General features: G+C 54.1%; 1 protein-coding gene across 2 annotated transcripts in view; it reads left to right on the top strand.

Annotated features, from left to right (window-relative positions):
* Positions 1 to 18358, top strand: part of LOC140732479 (tonsoku-like protein) — a 288594-nt gene that overhangs the window by 30293 nt on the left and 239943 nt on the right. For both annotated transcript variants that reach the window (XM_073055190.1, XM_073055192.1), the window contains exons 3-4: positions 6217 to 6362; positions 16561 to 16713. In XM_073055190.1, the coding sequence (XP_072911291.1) occupies positions 6217 to 6362; positions 16561 to 16713 (299 nt within the window). The remainder of the gene's footprint in view (positions 1 to 6216; positions 6363 to 16560; positions 16714 to 18358) is intronic.

Genomic DNA, 18358 nt, shown 5'->3' with positions numbered 1-18358 from the left:
CTTGGGGTTTTCTTTGATCCTGCTCGCCAAGGCCTTCTCATGGTCCCTTTTGGCTCTCCTAATTTCTTTCTTAAGCTCCTTCCTGCTAGCCTTATAATCTTCTAGATCTCTATCATTACCTAGTTTTTTGAACCTTTTGTAAGCTCTTCTTTTCTTCTTGACTAGATTTTCAACAGCCTTTGTACACCACAGTTCCTGTACCCTACCATCCTTTCCCTGTCTCATTGGAGACAGCCTGATAGCTTCATATTTCCCTACTCCAATTAAACATTTTCCTAACTTGTCTGTTCCTAGCCCTCTCCAATACTGTGGTTAAGGAGATAGAATTGTGATCACCATCTCCAAAATGCTCTCCCACTGAGAGATTCGACACCGGACCAGGTTCATTTCCCAATACTAGGTCAAGTACAGCCTCTCCTCTTGTAGGCTTATCTACATATTGTGTCAAGAAACCTTCTTGAACACATCTAACAAACTCCACCCCATCTAAACCCCTCATTCTTTTTGGGACATTAAAATCTCCCATCACAACAACCCTGTTATTATTACACCTTTCCAGAGTCTGTCTCCCTATCTGCTCCTCGATGTCCCTGTTACTATTGGGTGGTCTATAAAAAACACCCAGTAGAGTTATTGATCCTTCCTGTTTCTAACTTCCACCCACAGAGACTCTGTAGACGACCCCTCCATGTCTTCCTCCTTTTCTGCAGCCATGACACTATCTCTGATCAACAGTGCCACACCCCCATCTCTTTTGCCTCCCTCCCTGTCCTTTCTGAAACATCTAAAACCCAGTACTTGAAGTAACTATTCCTGTCCCTGAGCCATCCAAGTCTCTGTAATGGCCACAACATCATATCTCCACGTACTGATCCACACTCTCTGCTCATCCACTCTGTTCATGATGCTTCTTGCATTAAAATAGACACATTTCAAACCATCGGTCGGAGCGTGTCCCTTCTCTATCATCTCCCTATCCTCCCTCTCGCACTGTCTCCAAGCTTTCTCTATTTGTAAGCCAACAGCCCTTCCTCCATCTCTTCAGTTCGGTTCCCACCCCCCAGCAATTCTCATTTAAACTCTCTCCTATAGCCTTAGCAAAAGCAATCCGTCCTTTTGTACAGGTCACACCTGCCCCAAAAGAGGTCCTAATGATCCAGAAATCTGAATCCCTGCCCCCTGCTCCAATTCCTTAGCCACACATTTATCCTCCAGCTCATTCTATTCATATTCTCACTGTCACATGACACAGGCAGTAATCCGGAGATTACTACCTTTGAGGTCCTGCTTCTCAACAACTTCCCTGTAGTCTATTTTCAGGACCTCTTCCCTTTTCCTACCCATGTCATTGGTACCAATATGTACCACGACCTCTGGCTGTTCTCCCTTCCCACTTCAGGATATCGTGGACGTGATCAGAAACATCCCGGACCTTGGAACCAGGGAGGCAAACTACCGTCCGAGTTTCTTTCCTGCATCCACAGAATCACCTGTCTGACCCCCTGTCTATAGAGTCCCCTATCACTACTGCCTTCCTCTTCCTTTCCCTACCCTTCTGAGCCACAGGGCCAGACTCTGTGGCAGAGGCACGGCCACTGTTGCCTCTCCCAGGTAGGCTGTCCCCCCCCCCCCCCCAACAGTACTCAACAGGAGTACTTATTGTCAAGGGGTACAACCACAGGGGTACTCTCTAGTACCTGACTCTTGCCCTTCCCTCTCCTGACTGTTACCCACTTATCTGTCTCCCCAGACCCCACTGTGACTACCTGCCTATAGCTCCTGACTATTCCTTAAATAAATAGATTTTAGATAAATAGTAATGAGGGCTGTGGTCTGTGTGCAAAGACTATGATGGGCTATGGTCCACGCGCAAGGGCTGTAGTCCATGTGAGGGTTATGAAGGGCTATTGTTGATGTGCAAGGACCATGCGTGGCTATGGTCCATTTGAAAAGTTATGGTCCAAGTGTGAGGGCTATGAAGGGGTAAGGTCCACGTGTGAGGGCTATGAAGGGGTAAGGTCCACGTGTGAGGGTTGTGAAGGGGTAAGGTCCACGTGTGAGGGTTGTGAAGGGGTAAGATCCACATGTGAGGGCTATGAAGGGGTAAGGTCCACGTGTGAGGGCTACGGTCCACGTGTGAGGGCTATGAAGGGGTAAGGTCCACGTGTGAGGGCTATGAAGGGGTAAGGTCCATGTGTGAGGGCTATGAAGGGGTAAGGTCCACGTGTGAGGGCTATGAAGGGGTAAGGTCCACGTGTGAGGGCTATGAAGGGGTAAGGTCCACGTGTGAGGGCTATGAAGGGGTAAGGTCCACGTGTGAGGGCTACGGTCCACGTGTGAGGGCTATGAAGGGGTAAGGTCCACGTGTGAGGGCTATGAAGGGGTAAGGTCCACGTGTGAGGGCTATGAAGGGGTAAGGTCCACGTGTGAGGGCTATGAAGGGGTAAGGTCCACGTGTGAGGGTTGTGAAGGGGTAAGGTCCACGTGTGAGGGCTATGAAGGGGTAAGGTCCACGTGTGAGGGCTATGAAGGGGTAAGGTCCACGTGTGAGGGCTATGAAGGGGTAAGGTCCACGTGTGAGGGCTATGAAGGGGTAAGGTCCACGTGTGAGGGCTACGGTCCACGTGTGAGGGCTATGAAGGGGTAAGGTCCACGTGTGAGGGCTATGAAGGGGTAAGGTCCACGTGTGAGGGCTATGAAGGGGTAAGGTCCACGTGTGAGGGCTATGAAGGGGTAAGGTCCACGTGTGAGGGCTATGAAGGGGTAAGGTCCACGTGTGAGGGTTGTGAAGGGGTAAGGTCCATGTGTGAGGGCTATGAAGGGGTAAGGTCCACGTGTGAGGGCTATGAAGGGGTAAGGTCCACGTGTGAGGGCTATGAAGGGGTAAGGTCCACGTGTGAGGGCTATGAAGGGGTAAGGTCCACGTGTGAGGGCTATGAAGGGGTAAGATCCACGTGTGAGAGCTATGAAGGGGTAAGATCCACGTGTGAGAGCTATGAAGGGGTAAGGTCCACGTGTGAGGGCTATGAAGGGGTAAGGTCCACGTGTGAGGGCTATGAAGGGGTAAGGTCCATGTGTGAGAGCTATGATGGGGTAAGATCCACGTGTGAGGGCTATGAAGGGGTAAGGTCCACGTGTGAGGGCTATGAAGGGGTAAGGTCCACGTGTGAGGGCTATGAAGGGGTAAGGTCCACGTGTGAGGGTTGTGAAGGGGTAAGGTCCACGTGTGAGGGCTATGAAGGGGTAAGGTCCACGTGTGAGGGCTATGAAGGGGTAAGGTCCATGTGTGAGAGCTATGATGGGGTAAGATCCACGTGTGAGGGCTATGAAGGGGTAAGGTCCACGTGTGAGGGCTATGAAGGGGTAAGGTCCACGTGTGAGGGTTGTGAAGGGGTAAGGTCCACGTGTGAGGGCTATGAAGGGGTAAGGTCCACGTGTGAGGGCTATGAAGGGGTAAGGTCCATGTGTGAGAGCTATGATGGGGTAAGATCCACGTGTGAGGGCTATGAAGGGGTAAGGTCCACGTGTGAGGGCTATGAAGGGGTAAGGTCCACGTGTGAGGGCTATGAAGGGGTAAGGTCCACGTGTGAGGGCTATGAAGGGGTAAGGTCCACGTGTGAGGGTTGTGAAGGGGTAAGGTCCACGTGTGAGGGCTATGAAGGGGTAAGGTCCACGTGTGAGGGCTATGAAGGGGTAAGGTCCACGTGTGAGGGCTATGAAGGGGTAAGGTCCACGTGTGAGGGCTATGAAGGGGTAAGGTCCACGTGTGAGGGCTATGAAGGGGTAAGATCCACGTGTGAGAGCTATGAAGGGGTAAGATCCACGTGTGAGAGCTATGAAGGGGTAAGGTCCACGTGTGAGGGCTATGAAGGGGTAAGGTCCACGTGTGAGGGCTATGAAGGGGTACAGTCCACGTGTGAGGGCTATGAAGGGGTAAGGTCCACGTGTGAGGGCTATGATGGGGTAAGATCCACGTGTGAGGGCTATGAAGGGGTAAGGTCCACGTGTGAGGGCTATGATGGGGTAAGATCCACGTGTGAGGGCTATGAAGGGGTAAGATCCACGTGTGAGGGCTATGAAGGGGTAAGGTCCACGTGTGAGGGCTATGAAGGGGTAAGATCCACGTGTGAGGGCTGTGAAGGGGTAAGGTCCACGTGTGAGGGCTATGAAGGGGTACAGTCCACGTGTGAGGGCTATGATGGGGTAAGATCCACGTGTGAGGGCTATGAAGGGGTAAGATCCACGTGTGAGGGCTATGAAGGGGTAAGGTCCACGTGTGAGGGCTATGAAGGGGTAAGGTCCACGTGTGAGGGCTATGAAGGGGTAAGGTCCACGTGTGAGGGCTATGAAGGGGTAAGGTCCACGTGTGAGGGCTATGAAGGGGTAAGGTCCACGTGTGAGGGCTATGAAGGGGTAAGGTCCACGTGTGAGGGCTATGAAGGGGTAAGGTCCACGTGTGAGGGCTATGAAGGGGTAAGGTCCACGTGTGAGGGCTATGAAGGGGTAAGGTCCACGTGTGAGGGCTATGAAGGGGTAAGGTCCACGTGTGAGGGCTATGAAGGGGTAAGGTCCACGTGTGAGGGCTATGAAGGGGTAAGGTCCACGTGTGAGGGCTATGAAGGGGTAAGGTCCACGTGTGAGGGCTATGAAGGGGTAAGGTCCACGTGTGAGGGCTATGAAGGGGTAAGGTCCACGTGTGAGGGCTATGAAGGGGTAAGGTCCACGTGTGAGGGCTATGAAGGGGTAAGATCCACGTGTGAGGGCTATGAAGGGGTAAGGTCCACGTGTGAGGGCTATGAAGGGGTAAGGTCCACGTGTGAGGGTTGTGAAGGGGTAAGGTCCACGTGTGAGGGCTATGAAGGGGTAAGGTCCACGTGTGAGGGCTATGAAGGGGTAAGATCCACGTGTGAGGGCTATGAAGGGGTAAGATCCACGTGTGAGGGCTATGAAGGGGTAAGATCCACGTGTGAGGGCTATGAAGGGGTAAGGTCCACGTGTGAGGGCTATGAAGGGGTAAGGTCCACGTGTGAGGGCTATGAAGGGGTAAGATCCACGTGTGAGGGCTATGAAGGGGTAAGGTCCACGTGTGAGGGCTATGAAGGGGTAAGGTCCACGTGTGAGGGTTGTGAAGGGGTAAGGTCCACGTGTGAGGGCTATGAAGGGGTAAGGTCCACGTGTGAGGGCTATGAAGGGGTAAGATCCACGTGTGAGGGCTATGAAGGGGTAAGATCCACGTGTGAGGGTTGTGAAGGGGTAAGATCCACGTGTGAGGGCTATGAAGGGGTAAGATCCACGTGTGAGGGCTATGAAGGGGTAAGGTCCACGTGTGAGGGCTATGAAGGGGTAAGATCCACGTGTGAGGGTTGTGAAGGGGTAAGATCCACGTGTGAGGGCTATGAAGGGGTAAGATCCACGTGTGAGGGCTATGAAGGGGTAAGATCCACGTGTGAGGGCTATGAAGGGGTAAGGTCCACGTGTGAGGGCTATGAAGGACTACGGTCCACGTGTGAGGGCTGTGAAGGGGTAAGGTCCACGTGTGAGGGTTGTGAAGGGGTAAGGTCCACGTGTGAGGGCTATGAAGGGGTAAGGTCCACGTGTGAGGGCTATGAAGGGGTAAGGTCCACGTGTGAGGGCTATGAAGGGGTAAGGTCCACGTGTGAGGGCTATGAAGGGGTAAGGTCCACGTGTGAGGGCTATGAAGGGGTAAGGTCCACGTGTGAGGGCTATGAAGGGGTAAGGTCCACGTGTGAGGGTTGTGAAGGGGTAAGATCCACGTGTGAGGGTTGTGAAGGGGTAAGATCCACGTGTGAGGGTTGTGAAGGGGTAAGGTCCACGTGTGAGGGTTGTGAAGGGGTAAGATCCACGTGTGAGGGTTGTGAAGGGGTAAGATCCACGTGTGAGGGTTGTGAAGGGGTAAGATCCACGTGTGAGGGTTGTGAAGGGGTAAGGTCCACGTGTGAGGGTTGTGAAGGGGTAAGATCCACGTGTGAGGGTTGTGAAGGGGTAAGGTCCACGTGTGAGGGCTATGAAGGGGTAAGGTCCACGTGTGAGGGCTATGAAGGGGTAAGGTCCACTTGCGAGGGTTGTGATGGACTATGGTCCAAGTGCAGCGGCTGTGGGAATACCAGGTGCAGTTAGTGATGGTTGGTGGAGAGGTGTTAGCTGTTAGGGAGGGTGGGGTTTCCCTGAGTGTTTACGGTTACTGTCCCTCCCCAGCACTGAAAGGTGAGCAACTGCAGAGGGAGCTCTTGGCCATGCCGGAAGACCACTACGTCAGCCGCCTGCATCTGTGTGAGGAGCTGGGGGACCTCTGCTGCTCGGTGCGATGTTATCAGAAGGGTGTGGAGTACTACCAGCAGCAGGTAACTGGGACAATACACTCTCCTCCTGCACTTCACCAACTCACCCTCACCTGGTCTCACCTATCACCTGCCAGCGTGTACCTCTTCCCCTCTCCCACCCACCTTGCCCCTCACCTGGTCTCACCTATCACCTGCCAGCGTGTACCTCTTCCCCTCTCCCACCCACCTTGCCCCTCACCTGGTCTCACCTATCACCTGCCAGCTTGTACCCCTTCCCCTCTCCCACCCACCTTGCCCCTCACCTGGTCTCACCTATCACCTGCCAGCGTGTACCCGTTCCCCTCTCCCACCCACCTTGCCCCTCACCTGGTCTCACCTATCACCTGCCAGCGTGTACCCGTTCCCCTCTCCCACCCACCTGGTCTCACCTATCACCTGCCAGCGTGTACCCCTTCCCCTCTCCCACCCACCTTGCCCCTCACCTGGTCTCACCTATCACCTGCCAGCGTGTACCCCTTCCCCTCTCCCACCCACCTTGCCCCTCACCTGGTCTCACCTATCACCTGCCAGCGTGTACCCCTTCCCCTCTCCCACCCACCTTGCCCCTCACCTGGTCTCACCTATCACCTGCCAGCGTGAACCCTTTCCCCTCTCCCACCCACCTTGCCCCTCACCTGGTCTCACCTATCACCTGCCAGCGTGTACCCCTTCCCCTCTCCCCCTCACCTTGCCCCTCACCTGGTCTCACCTATCACCTGCCAGCGTGTACCCCTTCCCCTCTCCCCCCCACCTTGCCCCTCACCTGGTCTCACCTATCACCTGCCAGCGTGTACCCCTTCCCCTCTCCCCCCCACCTTGCCCCTCACCTGGTCTCACCTATCACCTGCCAGCGTGTACCCCTTCCCCTCTCCCACCCACCTTGCCCCTCACCTGGTCTCACCTATCACCTGCCAGCGTGTACCCCTTCCCCTCTCCCACCCACCTTGCCCCTCACCTGGTCTCACCTATCACCTGCCAGCGTGAACCCTTTCCCCTCTCCCACCCACCTTGCCCCTCACCTGGTCTCACCTATCACCTGCCAGTGTGTACCCCTTCCCCTCTCCCCCCCACCTTGCCCCTCACCTGGTCTCACCTATCACCTGCCAGCGTGTACCCCTTCCCCTCTCCCCCCCACCTTGCCCCTCACCTGGTCTCACCTATCACCTGCCAGCCTGTACCCCTTCCCCTCTCCCCCCCACCTTGCCCCTCACCTGGTCTCACCTATCACCTGCCAGCGTGTACCCCTTCCCCTCTCCCACCCACCTTGCCCCTCACCTGGTCTCACCTATCACCTGCCAGCGTGTACCCTTTCCCCTCTCCCACCCACCTTGCCCCTCACCTGGTCTCACCTATCACCTGCCAGCGTGTACCCCTTCCCCTCTCACACCCACCTTGCCCCTCACCTGGTCTCACAAAACTCCTGCCGGTGTGAACTCCTTCCCCTCACCCGGTCCCTCACCTTATTCTGGCTTCCCACCATTCCTTCCCAGTCCTGATGAAGGGCCTTGGTTTGAAACGCTGACTCCCCTCCATTGACGTTGCCTGACCGCTGACTTCCTCCAGTGCTACGGTGGTGTTGTGGTTAGCACGACACCATTACAGCTCGGGGTGTCAGAATTTGGAGTTGGATTCCAATGTCATTTGTACGTCCTCTCCGTGGAACGTGTGGCTTTCCTCTGGGTACTCCAGGTTTCACCCACAGTCCAAAGACGTGGTCGTTGTAAATTGTCCTGTGATTAGGCTCTGCGGCCGCTGGGCTGCTCAAAGGCCAATTCTGTGCTGTAGCTCAATAAAATGATGTAAATAAATGGATGTTGGGAATGTTGCTTCAGAGTTCTGATTGAGAACCCTCCGGAACCTGGGTCTCTGTCCCTCCGTCTGCAGTCACGTCCTTCACTTCCTCACTGGAAGACCACAATCTGATTGGATTGGAAATAGCATCTCCACCTCACTGACAATCAACACTGGTGCACCTCAGTGGTGTGTGCTTAACCCACTGCTCTGCTCTCTCTATCCCATCTATAAACGATACAACCATTGTTGGCAGAGTCTCACATGGTGACGAGAGGGCGTACAGGAGCGAGATGTACCACCACGTTGAGAGGTGTCGCAGCCTTGCACTCAACATCAGTGAGACCAAAAAACTGACTATGACTTCCGGAAGGGTAAGACGAGGGAACACGAACCAATTCTCATAGAGGGATCAGAAGTGGAGAGAGTGAGCAATTTCAAGTTCCTGGGTGTCAAGATCTCTAAAGATCTCACCTGGTCCCAGTATATCGATGCAGCTACAAAGCAGGCATGATGGTGGCTGTATTTCTTTAGGAGTTTGAAGAGATTTGGAATGTCACCAACGACATTTGCAAATTTCTACAGATGTACCATGGAGAACATTTTAACTGTCTGCATCACCGTCTGGTGTGAGGAAACATCACCGTCTGGATGGGGAAACATCACCGTCTGGTGTGGGGAAGCATCGCCGTCTGGTGTAGGGAAACATCACCGTCTGGTGTAGGGAAACATCACCGTCTGGATGGGGAAGCATCACCGTCTGGATGGGGAAGCATCACCGTCTGGATGGGGAAACATCACCGTCTGGTGTGAGGAAACATCACCGTCTGGTGTAGGGAAACATCACCGTCTGGTGTAGGGAAACATCGCCGTCTGGTGTAGGAAAACATCGCCGTCTGGTGTAGGGAAACATCGCCGTCTGGTGTAGGGAAACATCACCGTCTGGTGTGAGGAAACATCACCGTCTGGTGTAGGGAAACATCACCGTCTGGTGTAGGGAAACATCACCGTCTGGTGTAGGGAATCATCACCGTCTGGTGTAGGGAAACATCACCGTCTGGTGTAGGGAAACATCACCGTCTGGTGTAGGGAAACATCGCCGTCTGGTGTAGGGAAACATCACCGTCTGGTGTAGGGAAACATCACCGTCTGGTGTAGGGAAACATCACCGTCTGGTGTAGGGAATCATCACCGTCTGGTGTAGGGAAACATCACCGTCTGGTGTAGGGAAACATCACCGTCTGGTGTAGGGAAACATCGCCGTCTGGTGTAGGAAAACATCGCCGTCTGGTGTAGGGAAACATCACCGTCTGGTGTAGGAAAACATCGCCGTCTGGTGTAGGAAAACATCACCGTCTGGTGTAGGGAAACATCACCGTCTGGATGGGGAACGTCACCGTCTGGATGGGGAAGCATCACCGTCTGGTGTGGGGAAACATCACCGTCTGGATGGGGAAGCGTCACCGTCTGGTGTGGGGAAGCGTCACCGTCTGGATGGGGAAGCGTCACCGTCTGGTGTGGGGAAGCGTCACCGTCTGGTGTGGGGAAACGTCACCGTCTGGTGTAGGAAAACATCGCCGTCTGGTGTAGGGAAACCCGTCTGGATGGGGAAGCATCGCCGTCTGGTGTAGGGAAGCATCGCCGTCTGGTGTAGGGAAGCATCACCGTCTGGATGGGGAAACGTCACCGTCTGGTGTGGGGAAGCATCACCGTCTGGTGTGGGGAAACGTCACCGTCTGGTGTAGGGAAGCATCGCCGTCTGGATTGGGAAGCATCGCCGTCTGGTGTGGGGAAACATCACCGTCTGGATGGGGAAACATCACCGTCTGGATGGGGAAGCATCACCGTCTGGATGGGGAAACATCACCGTCTGGTGTGAGGAAACATCACCGTCTGGATGGGGAAGCATCACCGTCTGGTGTGGGGAAACATCACCGTCTGGTGTGAGGAAGCATCACCGTCTGGTGTGGGGAAGTATCACCGTCTGGTGTGGGGAAACATCACCGTCTGGATGGGGGAAACGTCACCGTCTGGTGTGGGGAAACGTCGCCGTCTGGCGTGGGGAAGCATCACCGTCTGGATGGGGAAGCATCACCGTCTGGATGGGGAAGCGTCACCGTCTGGATGATGAAACGTCACCGTCTGGTGTGGGGAAACGTCACCGTCTGGATGGGGAAACGTCACCGTCTGGATGGGGAAACGTCACCGTCTGGATAGGGAAACGTCACCGTCTGGTGTGGGGAAACATCACCGTCTGGTGTGGGGAAACATCACCGTCTGGTGTGGGGAAACATCACCGTCTGGTGTGGGGAAACGTCACCGTCTGGATGGGGAAACGTCACCGTCTGGATGGGGAACATCACCATCTGGATGGGGAAACGTCACCGTCTGGTGTGGGGAAGCATCACCGTCTGGTGTGGGGAAACGTTACCGTCTGGTGTGGGGAAGCGTCACCGTCTGGATGGGGAAGCGTCACCGTCTGGTGTGGGGAAACATCACCGTCTGGTGTGGGGAAACGTCACCGTCTGGTGTGGGGAAACGTCACCGTCTGGATGGGGAAACGTCACAGTCTGGATGGGGAAACGTCACCGTCTGGATGGGGAAACATCACCGTCTGGATGGGGAACGTCACCGTCTGGTGTGGGGAAGCACCGTCTGGTGTGGGGAAACGTCACCGTCTGGTGTGGGGAAGCGTCACCGTCTGGATGGGGAAGCGTCGCCGTCTGGTGTGGGGAAGCGTCGCCGTCTGGTGTGGGGAAACGTCACCGTCTGGATGGGGAAGCATCACCGTCTGGATGGGGAAGCATCACCGTCTGGTGTGGGGAAACGTCACCGTCTGGTGTGGGGAAGCGTCACCGTCTGGATTGGGAAACGTCACCGTCTGGTGTGGGGAAACGTCACCGTCTGGATGGGGAAGCGTCACCGTCTGGATGGGGAAACGTCACCGTCTGGTGTGGGGAAGCGTCACCGTCTGGTGTGGGGAAACGTCACCGTCTGGATGGGGAAGCTACTGCACAGGATTGAAATAAACTGCGGAGACTTGTGAACTTAGCTGCATCTTGGACAGCAGCTTCTGTGGTACTCAGGACATCTTCCAAGGAGCAATGCCTCAAAAAGGCAGCGTCCATCGTTAAGGACCCCCATCACCTTGTTCTCATTGCTACTATCAGGAAGGAGGTACAGAAGCCTGAAGACACACAGTTACTAATTCAGGAACAGCTTCTTCCCCTCTGCCATCAGATATCTGAATGGACATTGAACCCATGAACACTACCTCAGTACTTTTTCTTTCTATTTTTGCACTACCTATTTAATAGATATATACTAACTGTAATTCACATTTTCTCTGTTATGTATTGCATTGTACTGCTGCCACAAGGACACAGAGCCCATGATGTGCCAATGCTATTAAACCTGATTCTGATCCTGATCCTGAGTAAAATTTCCAGTGTCTGCAGAATCTCTTGTATTTAACATTTGAACATTAGGTATAGGGAAGGTTTACATGTATAGAACAGAGAGCATAGACCAGTTCAGCACAGGAACAGGCCCTTCAGCCCACAATGTTGTGCCAACCAATTAAGTTAGTAATCAATTGACTGACTAAACAAATCTCTTCCGTATCCCACTTTCCTCACCGTCATGTGCCTAGCTAAACATCTCTTAAAAGTCCTGAATGTACTAGGCTCTACCACCACATTCCGGGCACCCACCTTGACTGCATAGTTCGGGGTTGACGTTGGATGTTGGGTCCTAGCTGTCTGGATACCCAAACCAGAGCAGCACGATACGGAGCAGGCTGAGCAGGCTCCCCCTGTCCACGCAGCTGATGAACGGCAGAGACCGATACAGTTCGGTACCAGTGGCGTCGCAGGAGTTGCCAGTCAGCTCCGGGTCTTTCCTCAGGTTTCCCCGTGAGTGGATATATCCACAAGGCAGCAGAGGTTTGAGATCAGAGTTTTCCTTCTCCCAGCTGAGCTGCCAACCACAGCTGACGAGCCCCATCTGCCCAGAGTGACTGGTTTTAAGGTGCCAGTAACCCGCCTTTGCCCCTTCCCCTGTCAGTAGAAATGTTTTGCCAGGCTTAGTTTAGACCCTCCGCCATAGGAAACATCTTCCCCACATCCACGCTATCGAGGCCTTTCACCATTCGATGGGTTTCAATTAAGTCTTTAGAGCTGAATTCCGGTGCAATTTGTATGTTTTCTCTGTGCTATTCAAATCCAGTTTTTGGTCCACTGGTCATTCTCCCATCTTGTCTTTGTAACCCTGAACCCCAAACCACATTATCAATGAAGAACCCATCAACCCAATGACTTGGCTTCCACAGCTGTCTGTGGCAATGAATTCCACAGATTCACCACCCTCTGCTAAAGAAATTCCTCCTCATCTCTGTTCTAAAGGGACCACCTTCTGTGCCCTCTGGTCCTAGACACTCCCACGATGGGAAACATCCTCTCCACATCCACTCTATCCAGGACTTTCAATATTCAGCAAGTTTTAATGAAATCACCCCTCATTCTTAAAAACTCCAATGAATACAGCCTCAGAACCATAAAACACTCCTCATACGTTAACCCTTTCATTCCCAGAATCATTCTCATGAACCTCCTCTGGACCCTGCCCAATGCGAACACATAAGGGGTCCAATATGAGTGGAGGGGCAGGTAGTTTTGAGGAAGAAGAGAGGCTGCAGAAGGACTTAGACAGATGAGGAGACTGGGCAAGGAATATAGTGTTGGGAAGTGTATGGCCATGCACTGTAGAAGAAATAAAAGCATAGGCTATTCTCTAAATGGAGCGAAAATTCAGAGTCCTTGTGTGGGATTCCCCAAAACTTAATTTGCAGGTTGAGTCGGTGGTGAGGAAGGCAAATACGATGTTGGCATTTATTTTGAGAGGACTAGAATATAAAAGCAAGGACGTAATTTTGAGGCTTTATAAGGCACTATTGATGCCTCAGAAGAGTATTTTGGGCCCCTGACCTATGAAAGGATGCACTGACGTTGGAGAGGGTTCAATGGAGGTTTACGAAAATGATTCTGGGAATGAAAAGCTTGTCACATCTAGAGTGTTTGATGGCTCTGGGCCTCTGTTCACTGGAATTCAGAAGAATAAGTGAAGATGTAATCGAAACCCGCCGAATGGTGAAAGGCCTCGATAGCACGGATGTGAAGAAGGTGTTTCCTATGGGGGAGAGTCTAGGACCAGAGGACACAGATAGAGTGGATGTGGAGAAGGTGTTTCCTATGGGGGAGAGTCTAGGACCAGAGGACACAGATAGAGTGGATGTGGAGAAGGTGTTTCCTATGGGGGAGAGTCTAGGACCAGAGGACACAGATAGAGTGGATGTGGAGAAGGTGTTTCCTATGGGGGAGAGTCTAGGACCAGAGGACACAGATAGAGTGGATGTGGAGAAGGTGTTTCCTATGGGGGAGAGTCTAGGACCAGAGGACACAGATAGCATGGATGTGGAGAAGGTGTTTCCTATGGGGGAGAGTCTAGGACCAGAGGACACAGAGAGCATGGATGTGGAGAAGGTGTTTCCTATGGGGGAGAGTCTAGGACCAGAGGACACAGATAGCATGGATGTGGAGAAGGTGTTTCCTATGGGGGAGAGTCTAGGACCAGAGGACACAGATAGAGTGGATGTGGAGAAGGTGTTTCCTATGGGGGAGAGTCTAGGACCAGAGGACACAGATAGCATGGATGTGGAGAAGGTGTTTCCTATGGGGGAGAGTCTAGGACCAGAGGACACAGATAGCATGGATGTGGAGAAGATGTTTCCTATGGGGGAGAGTCTAGGACCAGAGGACACAGATAGCATGGATGTGGAGAAGATGTTTCCTATGGGGGAGAGTCTAGGACCAGAGGACACAGATAGCATGGATGTGGAGAAGGTGTTTCCTATGGGGGAGAGTCTAGGACCAGAGGACACAGATAGAGTGGATGTGGAGAAGGTGTTTCCTATGGGGGAGAGTCTAGGACCAGAGGACACAGATAGAGTGGATGTGGAGAAGGTGTTTCCTATGGGGGAGAGTCTAGGACCAGAGGACACAGATAGCATGGATGTGGAGAAGGTGTTTCCTATGGGGGAGAGTCTAGGACCAGAGGACACAGATAGCATGGATGTGGAGAAGATGTTTCCTATGGGGGAGAGTCTAGGACCAGAGGACACAGATAGCATGGATGTGGAGAAGATGTTTCCTATGGGGGAGAGTCTAGGACCAGAGGACACAGATAGCATGGATGTGGAGAAGGTGTTTCCTATGGGGGAGAGTCTAGGACCAGAGGACACAGATAGAGTGGATGTGGAGAAGGTGTTTCCTATGGGGGAGAGTCTAGGACCAGAGGACACAGATAGAGTGGATGTGGAGAAGGTGTTTCCTATGGGGGAGAGTCTAGGACCAGAGGACACAGATAGCATGGATGTGGAGAAGGTGTTTCCTATGGGGGAGAGTCTAGGACCAGAGGACACAGATAGCATGGATGTGGAGAAGGTGTTTCCTATGGGGGAGAGTCTAGGACCAGAGGACACAGATAGAGTGGATGTGGAGAAGGTGTTTCCTATGGGGGAGAGTCTAGGACCAGAGGACACAGATAGCATGGATGTGGAGAAGGTGTTTCCTATGGGGGAGAGTCTAGGACCAGAGGACACAGATAGCATGGATGTGGAGAAGGTGTTTCCTATGGGGGAGAGTCTAGGACCAGAGGACACAGATAGAGTGGATGTGGAGAAGATGTTTCCTATGGGGGAGAGTCTAGGACCAGAGGACACAGATAGAGTGGATGTGGAGAAGATGTTTCCTATGGGGGAGAGTCTAGGACCAGAGGACACAGATAGAGTGGATGTGGAGAAGGTGTTTCCTATGGGGGAGAGTCTAGGACCAGAGGACACAGATAGCATGGATGTGGAGAAGGTGTTTCCTATGGGGGAGAGTCTAGGACCAGAGGACACAGATAGCATGGATGTGGAGAAGGTGTTTCCTATGGGGGAGAGTCTAGGACCAGAGGACACAGATAGCATGGATGTGGAGAAGGTGTTTCCTATGGGGGAGAGTCTAGGACCAGAGGACACAGATAGCATGGATGTGGAGAAGGTGTTTCCTATGGGGGAGAGTCTAGGACCAGAGGACACAGATAGCATGGATGTGGAGAAGCTGTTTCCTATGGGGGAGAGTCTAGGACCAGAGGACACAGATAGAGTGGATGTGGAGAAGGTGTTTCCTATGGGGGAGAGTCTAGGACCAGAGGACACAGATAGCATGGATGTGGAGAAGGTGTTTCCTATGGGGGAGAGTCTAGGACCAGAGGACACAGATAGCATGGATGTGGAGAAGGTGTTTCCTATGGGGGAGAGTCTAGGACCAGAGGACACAGATAGAGTGGATGTGGAGAAGGTGTTTCCTATGGGGGAGAGTCTAGGACCAGAGGACACAGATAGAGTGGATGTGGAGAAGATGTTTCCTATGGGGGAGAGTCTAAAACCAGAGGACACAGCCTCAGAACAGAGGGGTGTCTGTTTAGAATGGAGATGAGGAGGAATTTCTTCAGCCAGAGAGTGGTGAATCTGTGGAATTCGTTGCCACGGGCAGCTGTGGAGGCCAGGTCTTTATGCATATTTAAGGCAGAGGTTGATAGATTCTTGATTGGTCAGGACATGGAGGGATACGGGAAGAAGGCAGGAGATTGGGGCTGAGGGGTAAATAGATCAGCCATGATGAAATGGCAGAGCAGAGTTGATGGGCCAAATGGCCTAATTCTGCTCCTGTATTTTATGGTCTTAAAACTGCTCACAATCTCAAAATGTGGCCTGACCAACACCTTATAAGACTTCAACAATACATCTTTGCTTTTATATTCTAGTTCTCTGGAAATGAATGCCAACCTTGCCACTGACGCAACCTGCAATTTAACCTTTAGGGAGTCCCAAGTCCCTTTGCAAGATGATTTCATAATTCGCTCCTCATTTAGAAAATAGAGAAGGGAGTTACGTATCAGAGTCAGGTTTAATATCACCAGCATACGCTGTGAAGTTCGTTGTGATGTGGCAACAGCATGTTGGGTCTTAATGCCCGTTCAGAAATCTGGTGGTGGAGGGGTGGAAGCTGTTCCTGAGTCATTGAGTACGTGTCTCCAGGCTCCTGCACCTCCTCCCTGACGGTAGCAACGAGAAGAGGATGGGGATGGGGATGGGGACGGGGACGGGGACGGGGACGGGGACGGGGACGGGGACGGGGAAGGGGACGGGGACGGGGACGGGGACGGGGATGGGGGACGGGGACGGGGACGGGGACGGGGATGGGGATCCACCATGATGGACACTGCCTTTTTGAAGTAAATTTGATGCTACCTGTCGGTGGCTCAGAGGAGCGGTGTGCTGGGGACCCTGCCTCACTCTGCACTCACCAGTTCTGTTCCTCCCCAGCTGGCCTGTGCACAGAAGCTGTGCCATCCCAACAAGAAGATGGCGATGATTCACTGGTCCCTGGCCCGTACATACGATAATCTGAAGGATTACAGACAGGCCCTCAGCCATTATCAGAGGGAGCTGCAACTTCAGAAGGGCCACGATAAGGAGGTGAGGGATCATTCCATCGTGGGACGGGGTATTGAGGGAGGGTCACACTGTGGGGGTGGTGGTACTGAGGGAGGGTCACACTGTGGGGGGGGAGGTACTGAAGGAGGGTCACACTGTGGGATGGGGGTTACTGAGGGAGGGTCACACTGTGGGAGGGGTGGTACTGAGGGATCATCAAACTGTGGGATGGGGTTACTGAGGGAGAGTCACTGTGGGAGGGGTGGAACTGGGGGAGGGTCACACTGAGAGGGGCGGTACTGAGGGAGGGTCACACTGTGGGAGGGGCGGGGTACCGAGGGAGGGTCACACTGTGGGAGGGGAGGTACCGAGGGAGGGTCACACTGTGGGAGGGGCGGTACCGAGGGAGGATCACACTGTGGGAGGGGAGGTACTGAGGGAGGGTCACTGTGGGAGGGACAGTACTGAGGGAGGGTCACACTGTGGGAGGGGCGGTATTGAGGGAGGGTCACACTGAGAGGGGCGGTACTGAGGGAGGGTCACACTGTGGGAGGGGAGGTACCGAGGGAGGGTCACACTGTGGGAGGGACGGTACTGAGGGAGGGTCACACTGGGAGGGGCGGGTACTGAGGGATTGACACACTGTGGGAGGGGCGGTACTGAGGGAGGGTCACTGTGGGAGGGACGGTACTGAGGGAGGGTCACACTGTGGGAGGGGCGGGTACTGAGGGATTGTCACACTGAGGGAGGGGCGGTACTGAGGGAGGGTCACACTGTGGGGGGGGTTGGTACCGAGGGAGGGTCACACTGTGGGGGGGGTGGTACTGAGGGAGGGTCACACTGTGGGGGGGGGTGGTACTGAGGGATCATTCACATCGTGGGATGGGGGTACTGAGGAGGGTCACACTGTGGGATGGGGGTTACTGAGGGAGGGTCACACTGTGGGGGGGGTGGTACTGAGGGATCATTCCATCGTGGGATGGGGGGTACTGAGGAGGGTCACACTGTGGGGGGGGTGGTACTGTGGGATCACTGTGGGATGGGGTTACTGAGGGAGAGTCACTGTGGGAGGGGTGGAACTGGGGGAGGGTCACACTGAGAGGGGCGGTACTGAGGGATTGTCACACTGTGGGAGGGGCGGGGTACCGAGGGAGGGTCACACTGTGGGAGGGGAGGTACCGAGGGAGGGTCACACTGTGGGAGGGGCGGGTACCGAGGGAGGGTCACACTGTGGGAGGGGAGGTACCGAGGGAGGGTCACACTGTGGGAGGGGCGGGTACCGAGGGAGGTTCACTGTGGGAGGGACGGTACTGAGGGAGGGTCACACTGTGGGAGGGGCGGTATTGAGGGAGGGTCACACTGAGAGGGGTGGTACTGAGGGAGGGTCACACTGTGGGAGGGGAGGTACCGAGGGAGGGTCACACTGTGGGAGGGGTGGTACTGAGGGAGGGTCACACTGTGGGAGGGACGGTACCGAGGGAGGGTCACACTGTGGGAGGGGCGGGTACTGAGGGAGGGTCACACTGTGGGAGGGGAGGTACCGAGGGAGGGTCACACTGTGGGAGAGGCGGGGTACCGAGGGATTGTCACACTGTGGGAGGGGCGGGTACCGAGGGAGGGTCACACTGTGGGAGGGGAGGTACCGAGGGAGGGTCACTGTGGGAGGGACGGTACCGAGGGAGAGTCA

The sequence above is a fragment of the Hemitrygon akajei genome, chromosome 8 (genome assembly GCF_048418815.1).
Source record: "Hemitrygon akajei chromosome 8, sHemAka1.3, whole genome shotgun sequence".
Taxonomy (NCBI): Eukaryota; Metazoa; Chordata; class Chondrichthyes; order Myliobatiformes; family Dasyatidae; genus Hemitrygon; species Hemitrygon akajei.
The sequence above is the reverse complement of the archived record's forward strand: the minus strand, read 5'-3'. Positions and strand labels throughout refer to the sequence as shown.